This window comes from Pelodiscus sinensis, chromosome 3, assembly GCF_052426305.1.
Source record: "Pelodiscus sinensis isolate ZL-2025 chromosome 3, ASM5242630v1, whole genome shotgun sequence".
Lineage (NCBI taxonomy): Eukaryota > Metazoa > Chordata > Testudines > Trionychidae > Pelodiscus > Pelodiscus sinensis.
In genome coordinates this window covers 73419953-73443920 of record NC_143054.1, presented here as the reverse complement: position 1 = coordinate 73443920, position 23968 = coordinate 73419953, and the positions used below count along the sequence as shown (strand labels likewise).

The 23968-nt window shown below is 36.8% G+C and overlaps 1 protein-coding gene across 2 annotated transcripts in view; it reads left to right on the top strand.

Moving 5' to 3' along the window:
• The window catches only part of ASCC3 (activating signal cointegrator 1 complex subunit 3), a 410940-nt gene that overhangs the window by 265887 nt on the left and 121085 nt on the right, over positions 1–23968 (top strand). For both annotated transcript variants that reach the window (XM_006118439.3, XM_075923934.2), the window contains exons 15-20: positions 3487–3678; positions 4010–4234; positions 16449–16568; positions 19578–19742; positions 20599–20685; positions 21515–21691. In XM_006118439.3, coding sequence (XP_006118501.3) covers positions 3487–3678; positions 4010–4234; positions 16449–16568; positions 19578–19742; positions 20599–20685; positions 21515–21691 — 966 coding nt within the window. The remainder of the gene's footprint in view (positions 1–3486; positions 3679–4009; positions 4235–16448; positions 16569–19577; positions 19743–20598; positions 20686–21514; positions 21692–23968) is intronic.

Genomic DNA, 23968 nt, shown 5'->3' with positions numbered 1-23968 from the left:
ATTAGATTCTTATGGGGTTTTTTTCTTTTTAAATAGAATAATTATGGAAAGTGGGGTTAATAGGTAAGAAACCTGTCATTCTGTTCCTTTCCACAATATAAAACTGGAGATCATATCTTATTTCAGGCCAGATCAGTGGCAGGGGAATTCCGTAAATCTGAATTGAGTCCAGCTGCAAGGAGTGCTCAGTCAGCTCTCAATAGGTGCCACTGAAGAGTTCCTCTTCCCCTTTTTGAATCAGCTGAATTCCTCTTCATTCTGGCAGTGGGTCTAGCACAGCTGCCTCATACTCAGTGACATCCTGACCCCGAACTCCCATCCAAACATTGTGAAGTAGAGTCACAGGTTCCAAGGGCAGAAGGAATCATTATGATCATTTGATCTGATCTCCTGTCCATTGTGTTCCAAAACAATCCTAAAGCATATCTTTTACATGAAAGGAGGAGCAGTAATATAAATATATTTGTTCTTCACACAATGTTTCATTCACTGCTGGGAATGAATGCATATGGAGATATAATGCACCTTCATATTCCCATAAGGATCATGTCACTGTTTAGATTGACTGTGTCGAACACTTGACAAAGTGGGTGACACTCTGGTTTTGATTTAAAGGGCCTGGTTCCAACCACTGGCGCAGTAGCAGTGGTGGCAACAAGGAGCCCGGGGCCCCTCTAAATCACTGGACCTCAGGGCAACTGCCTCTTCCCCCACTTCCCGATTCCCATAAGTGAGCCTGCATACAATTTAGCATTAACAATTATAATGGTAACACTAAATTTCCTTTTAACAAAACAATCATGTTAGCAATAAAAGAGTGATCAGAGAAGGTGTGGGACCCTTGTTGGGTGAGGGAGGTAACCTAGTGACAGATGATGTAGGAAAAGCTGAAATACTCATTGCTTTTTTTGCCTCTGTTGCCACAGACAAGTTCAGCTCCCCAACTACTGCACTTGGCAACACAGTATGGGAAGGAGGTGGGCAGCCCTTGGTGGAGAAGGAACAGGTTAAGAACTATTTAGAAAAGTTGGGCATACACAAATCCATGGGGCCAGATTTACTGCAGCAGAGGATGCTGAGAGAGTTGATAGATATAATTGCAGACCCATTAGCCATTATCTTTGAAAACTCATGAAGGTGGGGGGAGGTCCCGGACAATTTGAAACAGGCAAATGTAGTGCCCATATTTTTAAAAAGGAAAGGACAATCCAGGGAACTATAGACTAACCAGCCTCACCTCATTCCCTGGAAAAGGGGATCTTCAAGGAATCCATTTTGAAGCACTTAGAAGAGAGGAAGGTGATCATGAATTCATCAGGGGCAGGTCATGCCTGACCAACCTGATTGCCTTCTATGATGAAGTAACTGGCTCTGTGGACATGGAGAAGTCAGTGACTTTAGCAAAGCTTTTGATACGATTTCCCGCAGTATTGTTGCCAGCAAGTGAAGGATTGTTGGGTGAATGCTTTACATTCTTGAATGCTTTATATTCTATAGTTTTAGCTTTTGACTGTGATACTTAAGCCATATTTTGAGACAACTGTTTTGATCCAAATGTACCATAACTTAATTTACTTACATGTAATGAGCAATATGACCTAACTACAGTGCATAATATCAATAAAATGAAATTTTGATATGAATTTATACTTGTGGTTTGTATTTTCAAATGATGTCATAGTGTACAATCCAACATGCATGGGCAAGCCAATAAAATCACACGTAGAGTATGTCTACACTGCCACCCTCGTTTGAACTAGGGTGGCTGATTTAGGCATTCGAACTTGCAAATGAAGCCCGGGATTTAAATATCCCAGGCTTTATTTGCATGTTCCCGGGCACCCCCCTTTTTAAATGCCCCGTAGTTCGAACTCCCTTCCCGCGGCTACACGCAGCACGGACTAGGTAGTTCGAATTAAAGCTCCTAATTCGAACTACTGTTACTCCTCCTGCAATGAAGAGTAACGGTAATTCAAATTAGGAGCTTTAATTCGAACTACCTAGTCCGTGTCGCGTGTAGCCGCGGGCAGGGAGTTCGAACTACACGGCATTTTAAAATGGCGGCGCCCGGGAACATGCAAATAAAGCCTGGGATATTTAAATCATTTGCAACTTCATTTGCAAGTTTGAATACCTACATTAGCCACCTTAGTTCGAACTAAGGTGGCAATGTAGACATACCCTTAGAGGTTACATTTTTTCAAACCGAAGTTAATTACATTGCAAACTCTGTAGCTTTGGGGTCCATTGAATTTAAAATCAAATCAGAAGTTCCTTGATTTTAATATTCTCAACTTTGACAATGAAGCAAATTCGCATTTATTCTGTATTAAGAATATAAGGCAGATGAAGAGATTTTCGTTTATAGAGATTGCTTTACTGCATATGGTATCCTTTTGCACATTTGTGTATTCTCTAAAATAGTTTATTTTCCTTTTCTAACTTTCATAGAATAGTTCCAGTGAAATGCATTGTTCTGTATTTATCTGTTCTAAGTTTCATATTTATTCCTCTTGAGCAGTTCAGCAGTTAAATATAATGTGATTTTCTACTGACTTACATAAGAATCTTTGTGAATGTTTCACCAGTTTTAATCTTACTTTGGTTCTCTTTAAGTGAATAAATAAGTACTATTGAGACAGTATAGCTCATGCATTGAGAAGCGTTGTCCCCCCTCCTTACGTCTCTCCTTAACCCCAATATGCTTTTTCCCACTAGTTTTCAAAACCCTCAATTAAGAACTCAGGAAATAAAGTAGATACAAACGTCATTAAGTATCTGTTTTCCTCTTTCTCTTTGATAATTTAAGTCCTTCTCATCTCTTTTATTTCTATACTTGCAGTGATGTATTGTGTGTGTTTGGCAACATGCCAGCATAATCCAAATTCTGTTCTGCTTTGCCCACTGTGCAACGCTTAGTAGATATGATATGTACGGAGTAGCAGAATTGGGGCTAATGATAAAGCAAAAATTGACATTTTGCCACAACTGAATATAGAATAAATTACTTATAATATATAGTTCTGAAAAACAGTAATGTTGAGCGCTTTAGCAATTCACAGATAAATATATAGTATCTCAGTTGGTAATGAAATATAAAAAGATACTTAAGTTAGCAGGGAGCTGACAATCATTCCTGCCAATAAGGAGAATTTATGTTCAAAAGGAATAAAATGTAAGCTTTCAAATAACATTTCATACCATGAATCAGTCAATTTGTGTTGTATAATGCTAATCTAGCTTCTCTATTCCAAGTGAATACATTATTTTGCAAGTAATTACAGCAAGCAATTTGATTTGCTTGCGGTGTATAAATACTTTGTATGTGCTTCTATTTTCCCATTAGTGGAAAGGGTTAATTCTTTATATGGTTCATAATAGTACTGAGTTTTTCTTGAAAAGGTGTTCATTCAAATCTTTTTTAAGTATGGTATTGACCATACTGTAGCTCTAAGTGAACTAATATGTTTCCTTTGCCCATTTTAGGTGCAAAGGTCCAGAAACAAGCAGTTACGTGAACTGTTTCCAGATGGATTTAGTATCCATCATGCAGGAATGCTGAGGCAAGACAGAAGTTTGGTTGAAAACTTGTTTTCTCATGGACATATCAAAGTCCTGGTTTGTACAGCCACATTAGCCTGGGGTGTCAATCTCCCTGCTCATGCTGTAATTATTAAGGTAAGAGTTTATCTTGATCTTCAAGTGAATGCATCTTAAAACAAATCTTCAAGTGAATGTATCTTAAAACAATCTCTAAAAATGTATGTATATCAAGATGTTTGCTGTGGTTGGGGAGGAGGGCTTATTGACTTGAAATGTTGTTAAACTGATTCTCTCCAGTCAGAATTTAGTTTGTATAGTAAATATTTAAATATATTATAGATTATGAAAGGATTAGTTAAGGTACACTTTTGAGATCATGTTATATTTGCCTAATTTCGGTATTCAGCTCATCAGGATTATATTCATGTGTATTTATGTTAATTTTTATTATCTTTTCCTCAATCAGGGAACACAAATATATGCTGCAAAAAGAGGCTCCTTTGTTGACCTTGGAATTTTAGATGTCATGCAGATATTTGGTCGAGCTGGACGGCCTCAGTTTGACAAATTTGGAGAAGGCATCATTATTACAACTCATGATAAACTCAGCCATTACCTGACTCTCCTTACTCAGCAGAACCCAATTGAGAGTCAGTTTCTTGAAAGCCTTGCTGACCACTTAAATGCAGAGGTAACATTTGATAAGTTATTAAGAGAAAAAAAGGTTAAGATGACCAGTTTTAGTCACAAAAATGTAATATTCATATATTCAACATGTCTATTAATTCATAGAAACTCCACCTAATAACAGGAATATATTAGTGTATATTTTTATTTAAGAGAAATGAACAATAAGTAATACTTTGCACAGGTAAGTTTCACAAGGAACTACAAGCACAGTTGAAAGTAATTTTAAATTTTACAAATCACTATATGGAAAGCCAACATAGCAGATATAAGAAAAAACCTAAAATATTTTATATTTTTATGCACAATTATTTTAGGGGCTTTAATTGGCTTAACTGGATTGATCCATTGTTCTATAAAAATATATTAATTATGGAAAACATTTAAAGTTAAAATGTGTATATGCATTTTCTAAAAAGTCGCATTTTCTAAAAGTTATCCGTTATTTTTAAAAGCTTGAATATTTAATTGATTGAACTGGAGCTAGAAAATATAACGTATTCTGGTTTGACCTGTTCTTTCTCTTTGATCTTAGATTTAGAGTGGTACTTGAAACAGATATTATAAATAGCAAGTCACCGGTTTTCTTAAATTAAAATCTCAAATGAAAATATATTTTCTTAGGAAATGTCATATTTGTATAATTAAAGCAAAGTGCAGTCTGCATACAAAAATATAAATTTTCAAAGGCTGATCATTTTAGTAACCAATTTAAAAATATTTTTTCTAGGACATTCAAGAAATTTTAGGATGTATTCTAAATCAAGTAGGGTAAAGAAAGTTAAAGCAATCCTACCAATTAGCTACCTTACCTGATAAGATATGCCAATAAAAAGTTCAATTTAATAGGTATAAATAATCCTGTAATTGAAAAACTAGGATTTTAGCTGAGATACCTGTTAAATATTTATTAAGTGTTTAACTAGAAAATGTATTTTAATCATTAATTTGGCTACAACAAAACAAAAATTATATATGATTGAGAGATTGGAAAGAGAACTTCGACAAATTTCTGACACAACCTCTTGGCCAAGAGTATTCTGAACAGGGAGATTCTTAATAACTTTTTATTTCTAGTAGAGTGATGGTTCTTCCTAAGTGTTCTGTTTTCTGTTTTAACCCAACACTGGGGCATAATGGTTATTGTGAAAAAGACATTATTCCTATTCAGAAACATGCCACAAGAGATTGCCAAAGCAATATCAAGTTTTGTTTTGTAGGTTATAGTGATAGGTTTCTACTTTTGTGATTTTTAGACATACAATTGTATTTTTTAAAAAGATTTTCTATTGTGAACTTAACATTCATAAAAGTATAGCTGGCTGTACATCCGTCTTTGTAAAATCTGACCTTTTAATGTACAGGGAGCTATAGTAATTAATTTCTCCCAGCTTGAAGTTTTATGCAGAAACTTTATTAATGAAGCTTTTCCAGTTTTCCACAACCATTGGCCTAGTGAACAGAAAGGCAGATGAGACAATGGATATTAGAGATATCAGTGTGTAGACAACTACATGATGAACTGATAGGCCTAGTTTTATCGGTTAATCCTTTGCACTACACACAACCTCCCCCCCCCTTGCAGTCTCTGTATTAGAAGCAGTGAGGTTGGGGGGAGGGAGAGTGGGAGCCAGTACCCATAAGGAGCTGGCTTATACACTGGCTCCCCACGAGCACTGGATCTACTTCCCACCTCCACCCTCCCGCATTGCTGCCTGTGACAGAGAGGCAGCAGTGCAGAGCATGAGGGGGCAGGTGGGAGCTGATATGCATGCAGAGCTGGCTTTTAAGAAGGCTTCCCATATGTGCCAAATCCACAGACCCACCTGCCCCCCACTTGCTGCATCCTAAGAGGCAATTGGGGATGGGCAGGCAGGAATCAGTGCTGGGAGAAGCCAGCTTAAAAGCTGGCTGCTCCCAGCACCAGCTCTGCAGTGCTGCCAAGTCCCCCCCTCCCACACTGCTGCCTCTGATAGATCCAGGGCTTGCTGTGGACACAGGCTGCTCTATGGCAGCAGCCCCAATCTGGAGGGTTGGGATAAGCTCCCCACAGACAAGGCCTGTATCAGAGGCAGCAGCACAGGGCGGCAGAGGGGAGCCAGTCTTCATGGGAAGCTCCCCTCATGGACCAGTTCCGACCTCCCACCCCATGCTGCTGCCTCTGATTGAGAGACAGCAGCACGGAATGGCAGGGCTCCCCGTGAGTGGGGCTGGGAGTGCACTGGCTGCCGACCCCATCTCTGGGGATTATCAAATAGTTGAATAACCACTAAAATGTCATGCAGTTACATAATTATTCAATTACACAACTGTCTAACTTCCCTAATAGATATAGTTTAATTAAGCCTCAACTCTCCTCATTTAACTTACCTGGGAATGCTGGTTGGGAACCTTAAGTGCTCTTCTCATAGGAGAGTTAAGAAAAACTAGGAAAAGTGGGGCATGAGTTGTATCCCTGTTGTCTGGCTTTAAGAGCTCCAACCTTCCTTTTTCCAGCTTCTTTAATGGCTGCCTTCCCCTAAATCTACCTTCCAACTGCTATTTATTAGGAACTGTATCATATCTGTAACAAGTATCTGCACCGGACACCTGCTGAATTGTGGCATCTTGACTTAACCTCTACCCCACTGGGCCCCTGATCTGTGGACAGGGTGAAAACCTCACCCCACCTGAGCCATTTTGGCAGTGAAGGAAAAATTCTTTCCCATCCCTTAAAAAACGATGACTAGTGAAATGCCCACAGTAGATCATAAAAACACAATCTTAGTTGTTGTTTACGTTACCAGAGTAAGTCAACCTACCTTGACATGAATCATTATGTGAATAATGTAGCTGGAGCTGAATTATCTTAGATCAAATTACAGACATGTCTACACTGCACTGTGTTAATGGGAGACACGCTCCCGTCGACTTAACTTATGCCACCAGAAGAAGAGGAGCAAGGTGGGTTGAGAGGAGAGCACTCTTCAGTGGATTTAGCAGGATTTCACTTCATCAATCACAGAAGCATTGATCCCCAGTCAGAAATAGACGTGGACTTACTTTTAGCCCATGACTGGAGGGTGGATGTTGCTGATCTGTGATTAGTGAGCGGGTTCCTTCCAGAGTTCATGGGATATAAATGTTGTTCTTCGAGTGATTGGTCATTTGCATTCCAATTTAGGTGTTTGTGCCCTGCATGCACTGTAGCTGGGAAGATTTTACCCTAGCAGAATACCGTAGGTCAGCAGGGTAGACCCTAGAGTGGAGCCAGTGTAGCTAGGTATTTAGTACCCTGCTGACTGCCACCTCCCTTAGTTCCTCCTAACCGCCAATGATGGTTGCCTCGGGCAAGCATGTTTTCCCTAGCTTGGCTTGCAGGTAGTTCTTTCAAGTGTTAAGTAGTTGTTAGTTAAGTATCAAGTTTATTACGGTTACTCCTATTGTTTTTCCCCACTTGGGAGCTGGGGTGTACCTCTGCTCCCTGGCTTCAAGCAGTGCAGACAGTGCAGGAAGTTTGTGCCTACGGACGATCCACATGACTCCTGCTTTAAGTGGCCCACATAGAAGATAAGTGCAAGATCTGCAGGGTCTTTACTTCAAGAACGCAAAAGGATAATTTTGCCTCCCAAATCTCTTAATGGAGGCTTCCCTAGATCCCCATCTAGAACCACAGGCCACGGGACCACAGTTGGTTGCCTCGGTGTACAGTGCGTCATCGTTGAGTGGAAGGTGCTGGCTCCGTGTAAAGAATCGGACAAGCCCCCGGTACCGACATTCACTGAAAACTAGAGTGAAAAGTAATGTGTGAGTTCTCCACTCCCTGCAGGAATTAACAAAACTGTTACTTGGCATAGCACAACATATATGATATGCCAGTATTAATATGACTGATGCCCATAACTCATATATTCTAATAGAAATAGTAATTACTGGTTGAGGTGAGGAAGAAGGTAGAAGGTTGTAAATCACATTGACAGATGCACAGTTCTTACAGGGTAATTACTGATTAATGTGCAGTACATCTGTGATATAAACCTTTAACTCTGATGGATGTAGGAGGACCCTTTTCATGGAATATAATGAAGATAATTGATAATGCCATGTAAATCTTTCCCCGTGTTACTTTCTAAAGATATTATTTTTAGTTGATATAATTTTATAAGATAACATAGGAAGTGTGATTTAGTTACATACACACCATTGCTAAATAACACTTATGGAACAGAACAGTAGATTGTAATGAAGTCCGAGAACCCCATATCTGATCCCATCCAAATCCACAATAATCTAAAAATGTATTATGAATTTATGTACAATGATATAAATAAAGATCTTGCTTCAAAGGAAAGTGAACTAATGAATCCGAACAATAACATGTTAACTGTGCTTGGTAGTGCCTACAACACTACAAGTTGCTAAATGTTATAATACTGTTTTCTCATTAATAACTCTGAAATATTTGCTTTTTTAAATTAATTTTTACACATGTAGTCTTTGCTGCAATTTATTTTCTTTTTTAATGCACCCATAGATGAATTAAATAACACATTTAAATAACAAAATCAAGCTATACTATAGTAAATAGAACTAATTTAGAAACCGCCTGGGCCAGATCATCAACTGGCATAGAGAGCAATTTAGTGGCATCTGCTGAAGATCTGTCCCTTTCAGTTTGAAACATTCCTTTAACAAAGTGCTCATTGGGAATTAGTGACTTTGCTTGGTAAGGGAAAATATTTTTTACTATTTTTTTCCACTAGAAAACACAGTCACTCTTGAACCCTATCCCTGTTGTGACTCCTCTGAGCTTCTCAGAGGGCTTGATTAACATAGGAGCTGATGCTAACAACTCTGATAGCACAATTTGTGTTAGGGATAGTGTGCATATTTCCCTGAAAAAACATACATCAAAATCTCTGAAACGTCATAGGAAAATATTGGGTTTATGTCTTTTATTTGTTTTCTTATGATGTATGAAATAGGATGAATTTTTAATAAAAAGGTGACTTTTTAATAGTTTTCCCCTTCCCTCCAAAATACTTATTTTTACATAAGAATATAAGAATGGCCATACTGGGTCAGACTACAGGTCAATCTAGTCCAGTATCCTGTCTTCCGACTGTGGCCAATGGCAGGTGGCCCAGAGGCAATGAACAGATTAGGGAATCATCATGGGATTCCTCCCTTGTCACCCATTCCAAGCCTCTGACAAAGTCTAGGGACACCATTACTATCATCCTGGCTAATAAGCATTGATGAACGTAACCTTCATGAATTTATGTAGTTCTTTTTTGAACCTTGTTAAAAGGTTCACGACATCCTCTGGCACAGCTTGACTGTGTGTTGCATGAAGAAATACATGTTAGATCTCCCTTGTCAGGCACCCACCAGGGCCAGAGCTCCGCAGATGCCACCACTGTCCCCAAGCTCCATGGCCAGCATCAGAGCTCCATGGCTGCCGCTGCTGTACCCAAACTCTGCGGTAGGGACCAGAGCTTTATGATTGTCACTGCTGACCCCCCGAGCTCCAATGCCAGAGCTTTGCGACTTCCATTGCAGACCCCTTTCTGCTGGCCCCTTGCTAATGTCCAGCCACAAGGACTCCCTAATGCTCCTCTCCCCTCCCCCCCCCACATGGGGCTCCCGAATGAGTTGCCATCCCCTCCTGCTGCTCCTGTCCCAGAGCCCAACCTCGATATACATGGGCTCTGTGGTCCAGTAACATCGGTGGTCCTACTGGACCACAGATATTGCTGGACCAGAGAGTCCCTGTTAAGGAAGTTATAACCTGTATTTCCTGTTGTTTGTTTTAAACTTGCTGCCTATTTAATATTCCTTTTCCTAAACCGAAAAGTTCCAGGCTTTTTAATCTCTCTTCATATGGCAGCTGTTCCAAACCCTTAATATTTTTTGTGCTCTTATCTGAACTGTTTCCAATGCTAAGATACGTTTTTTTAGATGAGGTGACCACATCTGTATGCAGCATTCAAGATGTGGATGTACTATGGATTTATATAGCGGCAATAAGATATTCTCTGACTGTATAGTTTTCAGAGAACAAGCGACAGTGACTGCAAGATCTCTTTTTTCTGCTTTATCTTTACACTAGAAATTTAAGTTGTTTTTGCCATAAAAGAGACTAGGACAAATGAAGAACTAGTGAAATGATAGCATCACAATTATCTAAACTAATTCAAGAGAAAACGAACTTTTAGTCAATCTTTCTAACATTCTGGAGTTTCTTTTTCTTAATGTCTATTTAATTCCAGTGACGTTGTTGAGATTTCTAAGGTTAAAAAAGAGCAAGTAGAAAACAAATGTCTTTCTAAGGGAAAGGATTAACTTTCTAGACCTTCTTTAAAAGTGCAATTTTTTTTTCTTAAATTCCCCACCATGAGTGCAGGAGACTAGAATTGTTCACCTCACACAATCCCATTCCAGTTCTAGTATTCTATCATTCTGTGTTCTTGCTTACTTCAGATCAAAGATAGGTAAACGTTGCTTTAGGAACATTTATCTTTTTTTTTTCCTATCCTGCTTCCTTCTAGAATATTCTGAAAAGTCTCAGTATACACTTTAAATGTTTGTTTAATTTGTTGCAAAGATGAATTTGGTATAATTTATTATGATTTATTATTTCTAGCCTAACTGCATCCAGAGGCTCCAGTTAATCTGTACTTCATTGTGCTAGGCACTGTACAAACACATAACAAATTAATGTACCAAGCTTTGCTAACTCAGAGTTTCTGCAGCTGTTTGTTGGCAAACAAATGTGCAATACGTGCACTGCAGCTAGGTTAGTATTGCTTTTGGAACCCTAAATTTTGCATTTTCTGGCTTTGTGATTTTGAACTATGAGGCTTTAATGTAGCATTATTTGTTTTTCTTCCATTTAATAATAAATTATCCACAGTTCATTAGCTTAGACACCATCAAACAACATTAATTACAGAAGACTTGGAAAGGTAAATATCATTCCATAGTACCAGCTGAGCTGGTATGTATCCAAATGGGCATTTAATCCTCATGTAGAAAAGTCACAGGGAAAAAGAGTATTAATAAAGCAAGACTGATGAGGGAGAAAGTCCTCTGTAATCTTGGAATGATACTCATTTGAAGTAGCTGATAGGCACCAAATTATTTTAAGTTTAAAAAACCCACTATGTAGTACAGTATTTCATATTCCTAGTAAGACTGACACCCATACCAAAGTTAGCCTGTTTATGAAGAATTGTAAGAAATCTGTAGTATTGTGGCTATACATTTATTACAGAGATGTATTATGATACAGGTTGGACTTCCTGGTCCAGCACCCTTGGAACCTCAGTGGTTCCAAAGGAGGAAGTTTGCCAACCAGGGGAGGTCAGGTATAGGGCTCTCCTGGGTTTTCCCTCCTGGCCATTGGACTGGCCAGTGTGTTCCCCCAGCTGGTTGGGGAGCTTCACTCCTGGCTGCCACATTGCTCTGGCCAGTGGAGCTCCCTGCCCCTGGACAGTGGAGGCTTCCTTGCCTCCGATTGCTGGCAGCTCCCCGCTTCTGGCTGGTAGCAGATCCACACCTGTGGCCAGCAGGGACTCCGTGTCCACAAGAACAGTGTTCTACTTTCGGCTGGCAGGGCCTCTGCCCTGTCTTGCTCTGGCTGCTGACTGGGTTTCCTTCCCCCAGGTCATTGACCTGCTGGACCACGGATGTTGCCAAACCAGAGAGTCCCAGACCACAGCGGTTCAACTTGTAGTATTTTACAGGTGCTATGTAGCATAATTTAAGCATGTATTTCACAGTGCTAATAATTTAATATCTTCAGACATTAATAAAATCCATTCTAAGCCCAAAGATGGACTCAGTGGAAATTGAAATGACCTTTAACAATAAGAGAATACCCAAATAGCATTCTGTAAAAATAAAGCTTTTTAACAAAGGTAATACAAAGGCTATTACAAAGACAATATCCTATGTCACGCAGTTACCTACAGCATGAAATGTAAAGCAACTCACTATAAAGTTAGAGAGACTAAGAAAAAGAAGTATTGGAGAGTAACTGAATCGCATAGTACATTTACTTTAGTAGTTAGATTCACCAGATCACAAAAAAATAGATAATATGCAATATGTTAAAATATAGTCATTTTATTTAAAAAACTTTGGAGTAAGAGAGTGTATAGAAAGAAATATTTGATATATCAAATTAGGAAAATAATAAATAAGCATGACTTTTTTTGTTCCGTGATTGTACATTATCTAGCACTGGCATCCTGGTCTGAGGCACTTAGGTGCTGCGGTAATTAAAAACAATAATGAATAAAAAATATCATTGTTATTTAAACTGTTAAATTAAGAAGTTGTGATATGCTGCAATACTAAGCAGAATGTCTCTTGACTATTGGTCCATCACATGAATATGCAAAGGAATCAAATGAAATTCTGAACATTTTAAAGTTTGATTATTTTTTAAAAGACCAAATGTATTGTAACATAATTGTGCTATTGTACTTTAAGGTCCAGATTTCCAGCTGGTGCATGTTAATTAAAGTCTACTAGTTCGGTGCAGCAAAACCATGTGAGAATCTGTTGAGAAGTGTGTTAATTATTTTTATGAATATTTTAGTAGAAGTAGCAATACTGTAGGTATAACTGAAAATGCTGAAAAGCAAAGCATTGACAAGACCATTAAGCAACCATTTTTATGGCCTCTGATATTCAGCATTAATCCTACTATCATGACATGGCAGGAAAGTTTAGTGTTTGCTTGATTACAGGAAATCAATATTAAGTCATACCAGTTACAAGAGTCTATTGTTTTTCTAGATGGCAACCTGATCATTTATCTCTCTGAGATCAGCAATAGTTATATACTGATTAGATATTCACACCCTGGTGTAAATTTGCAGCATTAGAGGAATCATCATAAACTCTTTTGAAAAAATGGAAATAGGATACCGTTAAACTAAACAGTGGCACACCATCATCTGAAGTAGTGTGTTCAGTTTTGATTGCCTCATATAAGCTGTGTCTACACAGTTTCCCCTCCACCTCAGAATCATCTAACGATTGACTGTGGCAGCAACAGTGGGAATGAGGATGTAGAGTGGTCACCAGCATATTACCACTGGTTGTCTAACCCCTTTTATATCAAGTCTAGAAGATATATGGTGGCAATCCACCCATTACTCAATTCTCTAAAGCTGCACCTATGCTAGCAAGATTTATAAAAAAAAATTAAGGACAATGAGGTGAGTATTAACAAGCTATTTCAGAAGAAACTGAAATAGAATCGATCCCGAAAAGTTAATCAGTGGTTGATCTTACATTTCAGAGGGAATGACCAAGCCTAAAATTATTTAGCATGGAAAGGTAAAGAATTAAGGAGAATGTGATGGATTCTGGCAAGATTTATGAGCTTTTGTTTTTAACTCAAGCAAAGATACTGTTTAAAATGCAGTGAATTGACTTAAATTAATCTTTGTAAAAAGGATGCACAGAAATGTTAAGAAAAATAGTTGTTATATTTACAAAACAAGAACCTCCTATAATCCTAAACTTAAGTAGAATGTTTCACATATAATTCAAATTTACTTAGACAAATTCGCCCTCTTCACTGTGTCTTTGCCTTTTACTCAAGTTATTTTTAATGAAGAATGAGAAAGCAACCTTCTATTAAAGACATAAGGACAATTTCTCCTTTAAAACTGAAAGTACTTCTGATTGAGCCATATTTATAAAGAGAAATCAGCCTCCGGGCCAAAATTTAATTTTTTTAACTCTTAATTTAAACATTATGGGTTCAGTGGTTGATGGGAAAGGAGAAACGGGTCCTGTCAGACCTGGATACACACAGGGAGAGATGATAGCATAGTGTTCTATTCCATTTAATGAAATGCTTGTAGCTCTGAAGAACAGATGTCAAAAGAGAGAGGTGAATAAGATATTAGTCAGTTTTTAAAAAATATTTAAGTCCTGACACTTATCTAAAAGTATGTGTTATAAAAAAAAAATAGGTGACTTTTCAAAATATCCTAGTGCTTCCAGAACAAATGAAGATAGAAAAATGCTGATGAGACACTTTAGTGGAGACTTCCTGCTGTGCTGGCTTAAAAAGCAAATATGAGATTGACATGCAAAAACATTTGTGCAATGTCTTTGTAATCAATTATACATGAACATTAAATACTTCAATTAACTAGCAAATTTTGCATCAAAACAGTTCAAAATGTTTTAACCCTATTTTCTCTGCAATTCTTTTATTATATATGTGCTCAAAAGAAGAAAGATCGCTTTTTATTATGTAGAAATATTTATGCAGATTATGTATTATTAAGAATATCTACTTATTTAAAATAAAACTGGAAAAATAAGCTGAATTGTGAATTGCTGCTCAACTCCCTGAGTTTTTTTATAGGAATTTTTAAAACTAAAATTATTTATTATTGCTTCTACAATTCTTTTTTATAATATTTTTAGAGTCACACTTGAATTGTCAGAAGCTTTGAACAATTAGTTGAAAAATTCCTACAAGAGATAACTCAACTTCCTTTTTCATGTTAGTGCATATTATGAGCTGGATTTTTAAAACCCAGCCTTAGTTTTTCGGAAATGAATTTGCAGTCAGTTATTTGTATGGGCAGTGTATTTAATAGTTGTCTATCCTGTAGATATAAAGTAGCAATAAGGCAGTTCAGTTGCAACATGACACATATTTTGTCAGTGCTGCTTCTTATAGCTGCTAAGTGACTATTTAAGGAGTTAAATAATAACTTAATAATAATAAATACAAATTGCTGCACTAAGACTGTTGAATACAAAATTTTGAATTTTGTTTCTGATTTTGCTAAATATGAAAATAACTTTGTCTTTTTATGCCACTTACCAGTCCTAGGTTTCAAGATCTACCAGATGCTACCTTCTCATTTTGTAGAGCGTTTGTTTCATAATTACTCTTACGAGTTTGCAGTAGAAAGTACTGTACTTTCTTATTTGCTGCTAGTTAAACCAATGTTGTTCTTATCCACAGGAACTTTAGGTAGTCGCTAGATGGCAGCAAATATTCACAAGTAGTTTTTACTTCTTTCTCCATGTAGCATTCAGTGACTAGTCTATAACATAATGAAAAAGCATAAATAGGTTTTGAAGTCTTACGAACAACCTATCAACGCAACACATTCTTACCATTTTCTTCCTTAGCTTCACATTTTACTATGGACATATTTACTTTTGAGCAAAATCTAAATTAAAATTTAAAAAGAGTAATTAGAATGACTAAAGTAGAAGCAAGCTTGTTTTTGACTGATTTTGCAGACTTTGCTATCATCTGTCACCTTTCAGTTACATTCTGAAACCACAACTGTGTACTAGATGTAGGAGCAGCCCTAGCCATTTTGCTAACTAGGGTGGAAAATATTTTCACAGTGCCTCTTACCCTGCCATTGGCGACTGAGCCAAAAGGGGGGAAAGGCTGACCAATCAGCAGAGCAAAAAATAACAATAATAATAGGAAAAAAGGCTGGCCAGGCATAGTGGAACAAAACAAAATGCCCAAAGCGTGGTGTCCCTGGAATTTCCCACCCATGGTGAGTGCCTTGCTTGCCTACCACTGGCCCCGGCTAGAGGCCATGTGTATGTGAAAGTTCAAAGATAAATGGCAGGTGAGTCCAAATCCTATTTTTGTAGACAGCATATGAAGATGTAAAAGTCTGATATGCCAGTGTTGTTAGATTTGCAAAATATCTATATCCATCCTATTGCCACAATTCCAGGACATTTTCCCTTATAAATATGTCGTCTTAAACACGTATCAGTATATAATTGAAACATTGATTTAAGTCAGATTGCAAACTCACATTATCTCAGGCAGGGAGTATGTTTATGTGGTTAAAGTTTGAAATATGAAATTCACATGAGCCTTGTTAATAGAAGGAATACAAATTCCTTGTAGTAGAAGTATCTATTGTGTGATCTTTTAATTTAAAAATTATAAACATTAGAGAAAATCATTTATGTTCTCAAGTATCTGAAATATATTGTGAAAAAGGTACCATGGTGATTCATATTTTAGAAATGTGTATATATAGGTGGTTCAGAAGGGATTTTTATATTATTATTTTAGTATAATTAAATGGAAAGCTACAGACACTTTCTCTAATCTAGTGCTAATGGTTTGAATTCAGCATCTTATGAACTTAATGCTTCTGTTTTCCTCTAATATGCAAGTTCAATTTTTGTATCTCTCTTCCAACTTACAGATTGCTCTTGGAACAGTAACTAATGTGGAGGAAGCAGTAAAGTGGATAAGTTACACTTACCTTTATGTACGGATGAGAGCAAATCCATTAGTATATGGCATCAGTCACAAGGCTTATCAGGTAGAAAACGCATTTTAAAAAAAATTAACTTGCTTTCTGGTTCTGTAATCCTTTCCTGATGTAAGGATAAATATTTGCTATTTCTGCTTATATGACATCAGCAATTTTGTGTGTGTTTGAAAGGGAGAAAATATTTTCTATAGCAGAGTGTTATTTTGTTTAAAAAAAGAGGTTGAAAAGGTCCCTTCTGTTGAAAACTTTTATCTGCTAGCTTACAAAATATGCTTTCAATGGCCAAATTTGCAATCAATGCATAGCACTCACTTTTATCAAAACACCTATCATGCCTTAGTCACTGTTAGCATTTCAGAAGTACAAGTCAGATATGAGTTATACAGCCAAGTCTTTCTGAAGCCATAACTCCGCTTTACACACAGTTTTTCCTGTGTCAAGTATTTATTTTAGAAGACCTTGCCACTTGCACAATCATAAATTACTAGACAGCAGAATTGTTAACTTAACAGATTAATAACATCAAATGTTTAGTTATATTAGAAGTCTTTTTCTTTTGGTACCTGATCGTTTTAAGAGGTTTTTTCCTTTGTTTAATATTTTATAGATATTATTTTGTGTATTAGAATCAGAACACAAATATATTTTTCCCAGTAGAATTCACTATTTTTACATTTCAGGGTGGTTCATAGTTTACGGGAAATGTAAATGTCTGTTTTCTCTTTAACCATAATATATATGCTCTACTAGAGCTTGCAACAAAAATAATTTGATAAGCAGGAAAGGAATGTAAACTGGTGGAAGAGAAAAATGAAGGAAATATTTGCTTGGAAGATTTTTTTTAATGGCAACTGTTTGAAATTGTTTAGAGGCTTTAGTGGTAGATATAGTCCTCTTGGATGCGATGTAATGGTCAGAGTGCAGATGAGATGGTCAAAAGTTCATGGTAATTAATTTATTTCACATCTCCACAATTTGTTGCATAGCTTCATAGCTTGTCACATGAATATCAATATCCATGTTTTGAGTATGTAAAACGTTTATAACAGTATGCCTGTGTCAGGATTCAGGTCTAATATCTTTGTCCTTTAGTGTTGGAAGTTGGATTTAAACTATAGGGAAATTGGGTAAGATTTCCATAGTTCTCAATACATTATAGTATAATGAACATTTTTATGGGCACTGATTTATGGCTTTCTGAGTGCAGTCATCTCATATACCAATTAATAAAGTACTGCATTATCATGTATTTATATATGGTTTACAAACCTTACATAATCTAAGATGTTATCAAATATTATATTTAGCTATGACTCAACAGTGGGAGTTTTGAAACATCCTAACTCTGTAGAATTATTTTGCACTCTAAGTCTCTGGCAGCAGTATTGAGTTCTGTGGCAAATTATTAATTGATTTAATCATGCTTCTCCCACTCTGCAAAGTTTTTTGTCCACATAACTTCTATATGATGGTGTTTTACAATGTTTTTAAATTTTGGAAAATCCCAGACTCTTCCCTTGTTAGTCCTCTTAGGAAACCTGTAAATAAATATGTATATCTGATATTCTGAAAGAAAGGCTTTGCTGCTTAGGAATATGGGGAAACAAAGAAGAAGATGAATATTAAAATGGATCAAAGAATTTCTAAAATGACATCCTTTTCAACGTTTTGACAGCCCATATTTGGGCTTCCTGATTTTTTTTTCTTTCATTTCAATTTTGAATATTTCATTAAAATGTAAATATAAAAAGAAACTGAAATTTCTTCTGATTTAGGCCTTGATTCTGTAAACTTACACACGTGCGTAACTTTATGCGCATGAATAGTGTTCAGTCTTCTGTAGTGGCTAGGAGGCTGCTGTTTTTAGCTGCGCCTGACCTGTTGTTGCAGTTGCAGGTGTTTAGGAGGTGAAATTGTCTGATTTGGTAAGGGCTGCTCTAGGCGTGTTCTCTGTTGTTAAAGTCCTTCAGGATTCCTCATTGTAGAGTTCTGAGGACTCTAATCACAAAGGCACATACCTATGGAAGTGTATTGCTCAATTTTTTCAATTTGGCAAAGTCAAAAGTTTTTTGTGCTCCCTGCTTACATTTACTATAAAAGTAAGAATAAAAATGTAGCCATGATAAGCCTATATATGTCTCTTTCAAAAGAGATTAACATTGAATACTTGCCCCTGAAGTATGCAAGTATCTTTTCATTAATTATAATAAAATGTTGAATGCTTCAAATTCTTTTTGCCACTTCTGACACCTTCCTTCCCTTGGGAGTTGTGACTCATTTAGGTCAAGATATACTGCTCTGGAGCTGAGTCCCCAAGGCATTAGACTTGAAAGTATGGATAGAGTGAATTGGTCTATGGCAGTGGTCCCCAACCTTTTGGGGCTGCTGGGTGCGTGGCCCATGCATGCGCCGCACGCCCAGGGCAGGGGCCGTGCATGCGCTGTGCGCCCAGGGCGGGGGGCTGCCCGTGCACCCAGGGCACAAGAATGGCTCAGGCCAGTCCTGGTCAGTAAGTGGGCACACACAAATGCTCTGGAGGGCACCATGACACCCCTGGGCACCGCACTGGGGACCATTGGGCTATGGTGTAGCCCTTAGTCCCTGACGGATGGCTATGAGCTGTACCCAGGGAGTAGACATCTAGAATCTGCAACCAGGGAGCAGCAGACAGGGGCAACCAGTGCTGGGCACAACTATGGGCCATCAGGTCAGTCACAATTAAATGTTAGTAATAAATACAGTAACATCATCATTAGTAATTCATGGTTGTAACTACCCAGAATCAATTAACTTCCCCATTTGTTGAAATGCAGTATAATTTGAGGATGAACCAGAATAAACTGCATTTTCTTATTTTTTTTCATTTTTGATGTGTAGCAACTTTCTGTGGACTTATTGTGAGTATGACACACCAATGAGGTCTGAACTAATTATTGGTTTGATAATCATGGACTGATTTTGTTTTGCAACTGTGTTTTGTTTCTGGCTTTAAAAAAGCTGGATTATCTCAGTGAAATACCTAATTTTGCACTTTTGTACTTTGTGCATGGTCTTCAGATGGATCCCGGACTAGAGAAGCACAGAGAACAATTGGTGATTGAAGTTGGCAGGAAGCTAGACAAAGCCCGTATGATTCGTTTTGAAGAGAGAACTGAATTTTTTTCTTCTACAGATTTAGGCAGAATTGCCAGCCACTATTACATTAAGTATAATACTATTGAGGTACAACAACCTGCTACTTCTGGTATACTTTTCTTTTTAACCCTTTATATAGAATGGTCACAGGAAGATATTATAGCACATGCAGATGTCTTTTTCAAATCATGGTTTCTTAAAAAACACCTAAGCACGTGGCAATAGTGAAAGTTCAGAAGCATTGATTTGGTCAGATTTGGTTTTGGATGATGAATTCTACATTCTTTGCCTCTTCCTAAGACCCTGATATTCACCTGCATATCCATTTGCCAGTAACAGCTCTTCCGTGCTCAGAGCCCATTAATATAAATGTTTCTGTGGGTGCAAATGCAATCACCTTTTCATTCATGTGATAGAGTTTATCTGTTCAGCACTGGCAAATGTTAGTCTGCTGAAGCATGCAGAAATATTTGTATACACCAAAAACTGTTTCTACTCTGTTGGAGGATGGGAGCTGAAACTCTGTCTATAAAACTTGCTTGTGAGTAACAGGAGTTTTCCTTGAATAAGAACTATGATAATGGCCTTCTACATTTTTTAACTGTTGTTGTTTTATAATTAGACATATTCATTTATACATTTGAACCTCTAGCATAGCCAAGATTTTTTTTTCCAGAAGTTACTGTGGATTTGGGGTACTTCAGTTTTTGGGTCCCCAACTGAAGACAACTTAAAAGCAGCTCTTTTTTTTTTAAAGAAAGGTCTGAGAAGGCTTGCTGACCTTTTCTTCTTCTAAGAAGTCATGAGCTGGGTATCCACACTTAGTTACTTTTAAAAATCTTGGAAAACTTGTAGAATTATTTTTAATTTTAAGTTTGTAGGTCAAAATAATTGTTTACACAATTTTATTTTTATAATAAATCAAATCATTTTATTTTTATAGACTTTCAATGAACTTTTTGATGCTCACAAAACAGAAGGTGATATTCTTGCTATAGTATCTAAGGCAGAAGAATTTGAACAGATCAAGGTAAGATTGTATCACTTCATCCAGAAGGACACTTTTTAATGTAAGTAGACCGTAATCCACAGCACCAAGTCCATAAAATGCATGACCAGTGGTTGGAGAATGAGTGGGGCTTTTAACTCTACACTCTGAGTTTCATGACTAACTGACATCCATAGCCTGTTGGAAATGGCCCCCAACTGGGTCCCAATAGGGGCCAAACATTTACCCTCTTTAAATAAACTTTAAAATGAAGACTGTCAGTAAATCAAAAAATATGTAGATTTATGGTGTGCTTTGAATTCTCATCAGTGAGAGTGTAAAATGTTATGCATTATTCAAACTGTAGATATGAATATTTCTTTACTTGTATTAAGACTTAATCTTATTAACAATGAAAATTCTAATATCATGAATCATAGTACTTCACAGTTTTGAGCTAAGAACATATTATGCTACATGCAAACTATATGACTATAATGAATGCATTTAATGTTAATTCAAATTTGCCCTAATCCAGATGGACAGAGGTTTTACTCTGGTCAAATAAAAAATGAAATCTCATCAGATGGAAGATGGTAGGGTCAGAAGATTCAATTTTTGTGGCATATCAAATTTTTGTGTGTCAATGGCAACCTTAATAGATAGTGATGAATAATAAAATGTAATTGTGTCACTATTAAGATAGTTTAAATTAGGTTCTATTAACTACAGTCTAGGAGATATTTTTTATTTTGTGTAAAAGTAGACAGTTTTTAAAATAATGTCTGTAAGAGATAATGGAAACTTAATTTAGTGTGAAAGTTTTTACCACGTTACTCCAACCTTTTCAAACCTATTAATTGTGTTTTAGGTAAGAGAAGAAGAAATAGAGGAGCTGGATGCCTTGCTGAACAATTTCTGTGAACTTTCTGCTCCTGGAGGTGTGGAGAACAGTTATGGGAAGATAAATATCCTTCTTCAAACATATATTAGCCGAGGAGAGATTGATAGTTTCTCTCTCATTTCAGACTCTGCATATGTTGCACAGGTAAAAAAAATCCATAAAATCTATTCTTTTGTCTGTCTTCACATATTTCATTTACCCAGATGTATGGATAGGTATGTGGGCCGAGATTTTCAAACATGTATGCACATATGATTTGAAATTCTGAGCACTAACTATTGTGATTTTTATACAGAATATAATTGGTATGTGCTAATTTAGAAGGCAAAGTTGTACTTTTGAAATTAAATTTAAATTAGTTTTCCAGTACAGCAGCCATTAACTTTTGTTTATTATATTTTGTACTTTAACGCCTTGTACGAAGTTGCAGTTTAGTCTTAAACTTCAGTGTTTCCTTAAATTTACTCCCAAAAAATCATTCTGTTTAGCTTTTTTGCATTCTAATTTTACACATTATAAAATTGGCTCACACCAGAATGTGCTATCTTAGTTTTACAAATCATAAGTAGATTGCATGGGTGTGGGAAAACGACAGTGATAAGAATTGGTTTAAGTTTATTTCACATAAGATTAAATAACTAGATTCACCGTAGAAGTTCACCAGCCATATACAGATTGCATTTGCTTAATTTGAACATATGCTTATTTGAGAGGGAGTATCTTGAATGATCTTGTAGAGTGGCAAAATATAACTTCAAGATGTTTATGCATTGCGACAGGTAGTGTTTGGACTTAATAAGAAACATGAAAGGGGACCTCAGATATTATGGAAAACTCCTCCACTGCTGGGGTCTACACTAAGCTGACAGCTCTTGATTTATGGCTTAATTTAACACCCAATTGGTCATCAACTTGAGGGGATGCTTGGTCATCCCATGGATACAACAGCACAGGAAATCTGTGCAATATTGCTGCTTCTTCACAAGTCAAGGGTCCATCTCAGAAAGTCGGGGCCACTTGAAATTCCCCTGAAGAAGTCATCTGTTTTCTGACCTTAGAAAAAGGCAGATGATATAATGCACACCTCATAAACAACTAATATGTCAACCAATATTAAATGTGTGTGATGTTTTATAAGGTTGTAGCTTTTGGGCCAATTTAGGAATATTTGTCTCTTCGTTAATAATCAGCACAGCATGTTGTGGACTAGTGCTGTCACATCCTGCCAAACCATTTTAAGAAGAAATAATAAAAATTGTATTTAAATGGCATTAGAGATGAGAATTAAACATTGAAAAGTATAGGTATTCTGAGTTAAGATTTTCATGCCACCTTAGCTTTTTATAGTGCACATTGCCTTGCTGGGATCATTATACATACCATAAAGATTGTGATATGTGCAGAACAAGATCATTTTAAGAAAGGTCTCACAATTGCAGTTTATAGTTTTTATTTGTTTCTTAACTGTAGCATTTTAAAGCAGGTATTATGGTCCCGTACTCAGGTGCTCAATTCATAAATGTGTGTAACCAGTTACATGGGTGCTAGAGCTTAGAATCATACGTTTAAAAAAAAATGCATGTCTACTCTGAACAGTGACTATTTAAAAAAATGTGCTTTTTCTTTCTCAGTTGTAGAATTATAGCTGCATGCTTTAGTGACAAATGTTTTAGTACTTCTTTTTTTTTTTTAACTCCAATCAGCACTGCAGATCTAGCATACAGTGAATGCTGCACTGCTTAGTGAATCACCAATAGAACTGCTAGATAATTTCCCACAGTAAAGTCAAATTCTTTCCTCCCTTACACCTGGGCAATCCCACTGAAACAATGGGCTTGCATGCTGTGTGATTTGGCCGGAACTGGCCTGCAGAATGTTTGTCATTGTTGTAGTAGATGAGTGTGGGATAAATAGAATATTTCTGATGTAAAATATATGAAGAATTAATCTTAATGTTCAGATGCTAAGTTAAGTTTATAGGGAATGGAAATCAAAACCAGGGACAGGAGTCCTACGGCAGACCTAGCAATTGAATATAGTACTCCTAACTACCAGACCTGGGCTTTATTCGTGAGACCATGCTCCACCACAACATGAATGTTCCATTTTAATTTTTTTAACATGGTCAGGTTAATCATAACAAGAAAAAGTATTACCATCAAAAATCATTTGTTTCCTACAGCAGTAGAAACATTTACGATCGTCTCAGAGGGGTAGCCATGTTAGTCTGTAACTTTAAAAATGAGTGGTCCTGTGACACCTTAGAGACTAACCAAAATATATAGTATCGTGAGCTTTCATAGGTAAAAATCACCCATGAAAGCTCATGATAATCTATATTTTTGTTAGTCTCTAAGGTGCCACAGGACCACATGTTTTTGACAGTTCTGTGATTGTATGTATTTATTGTCATAATTGCAG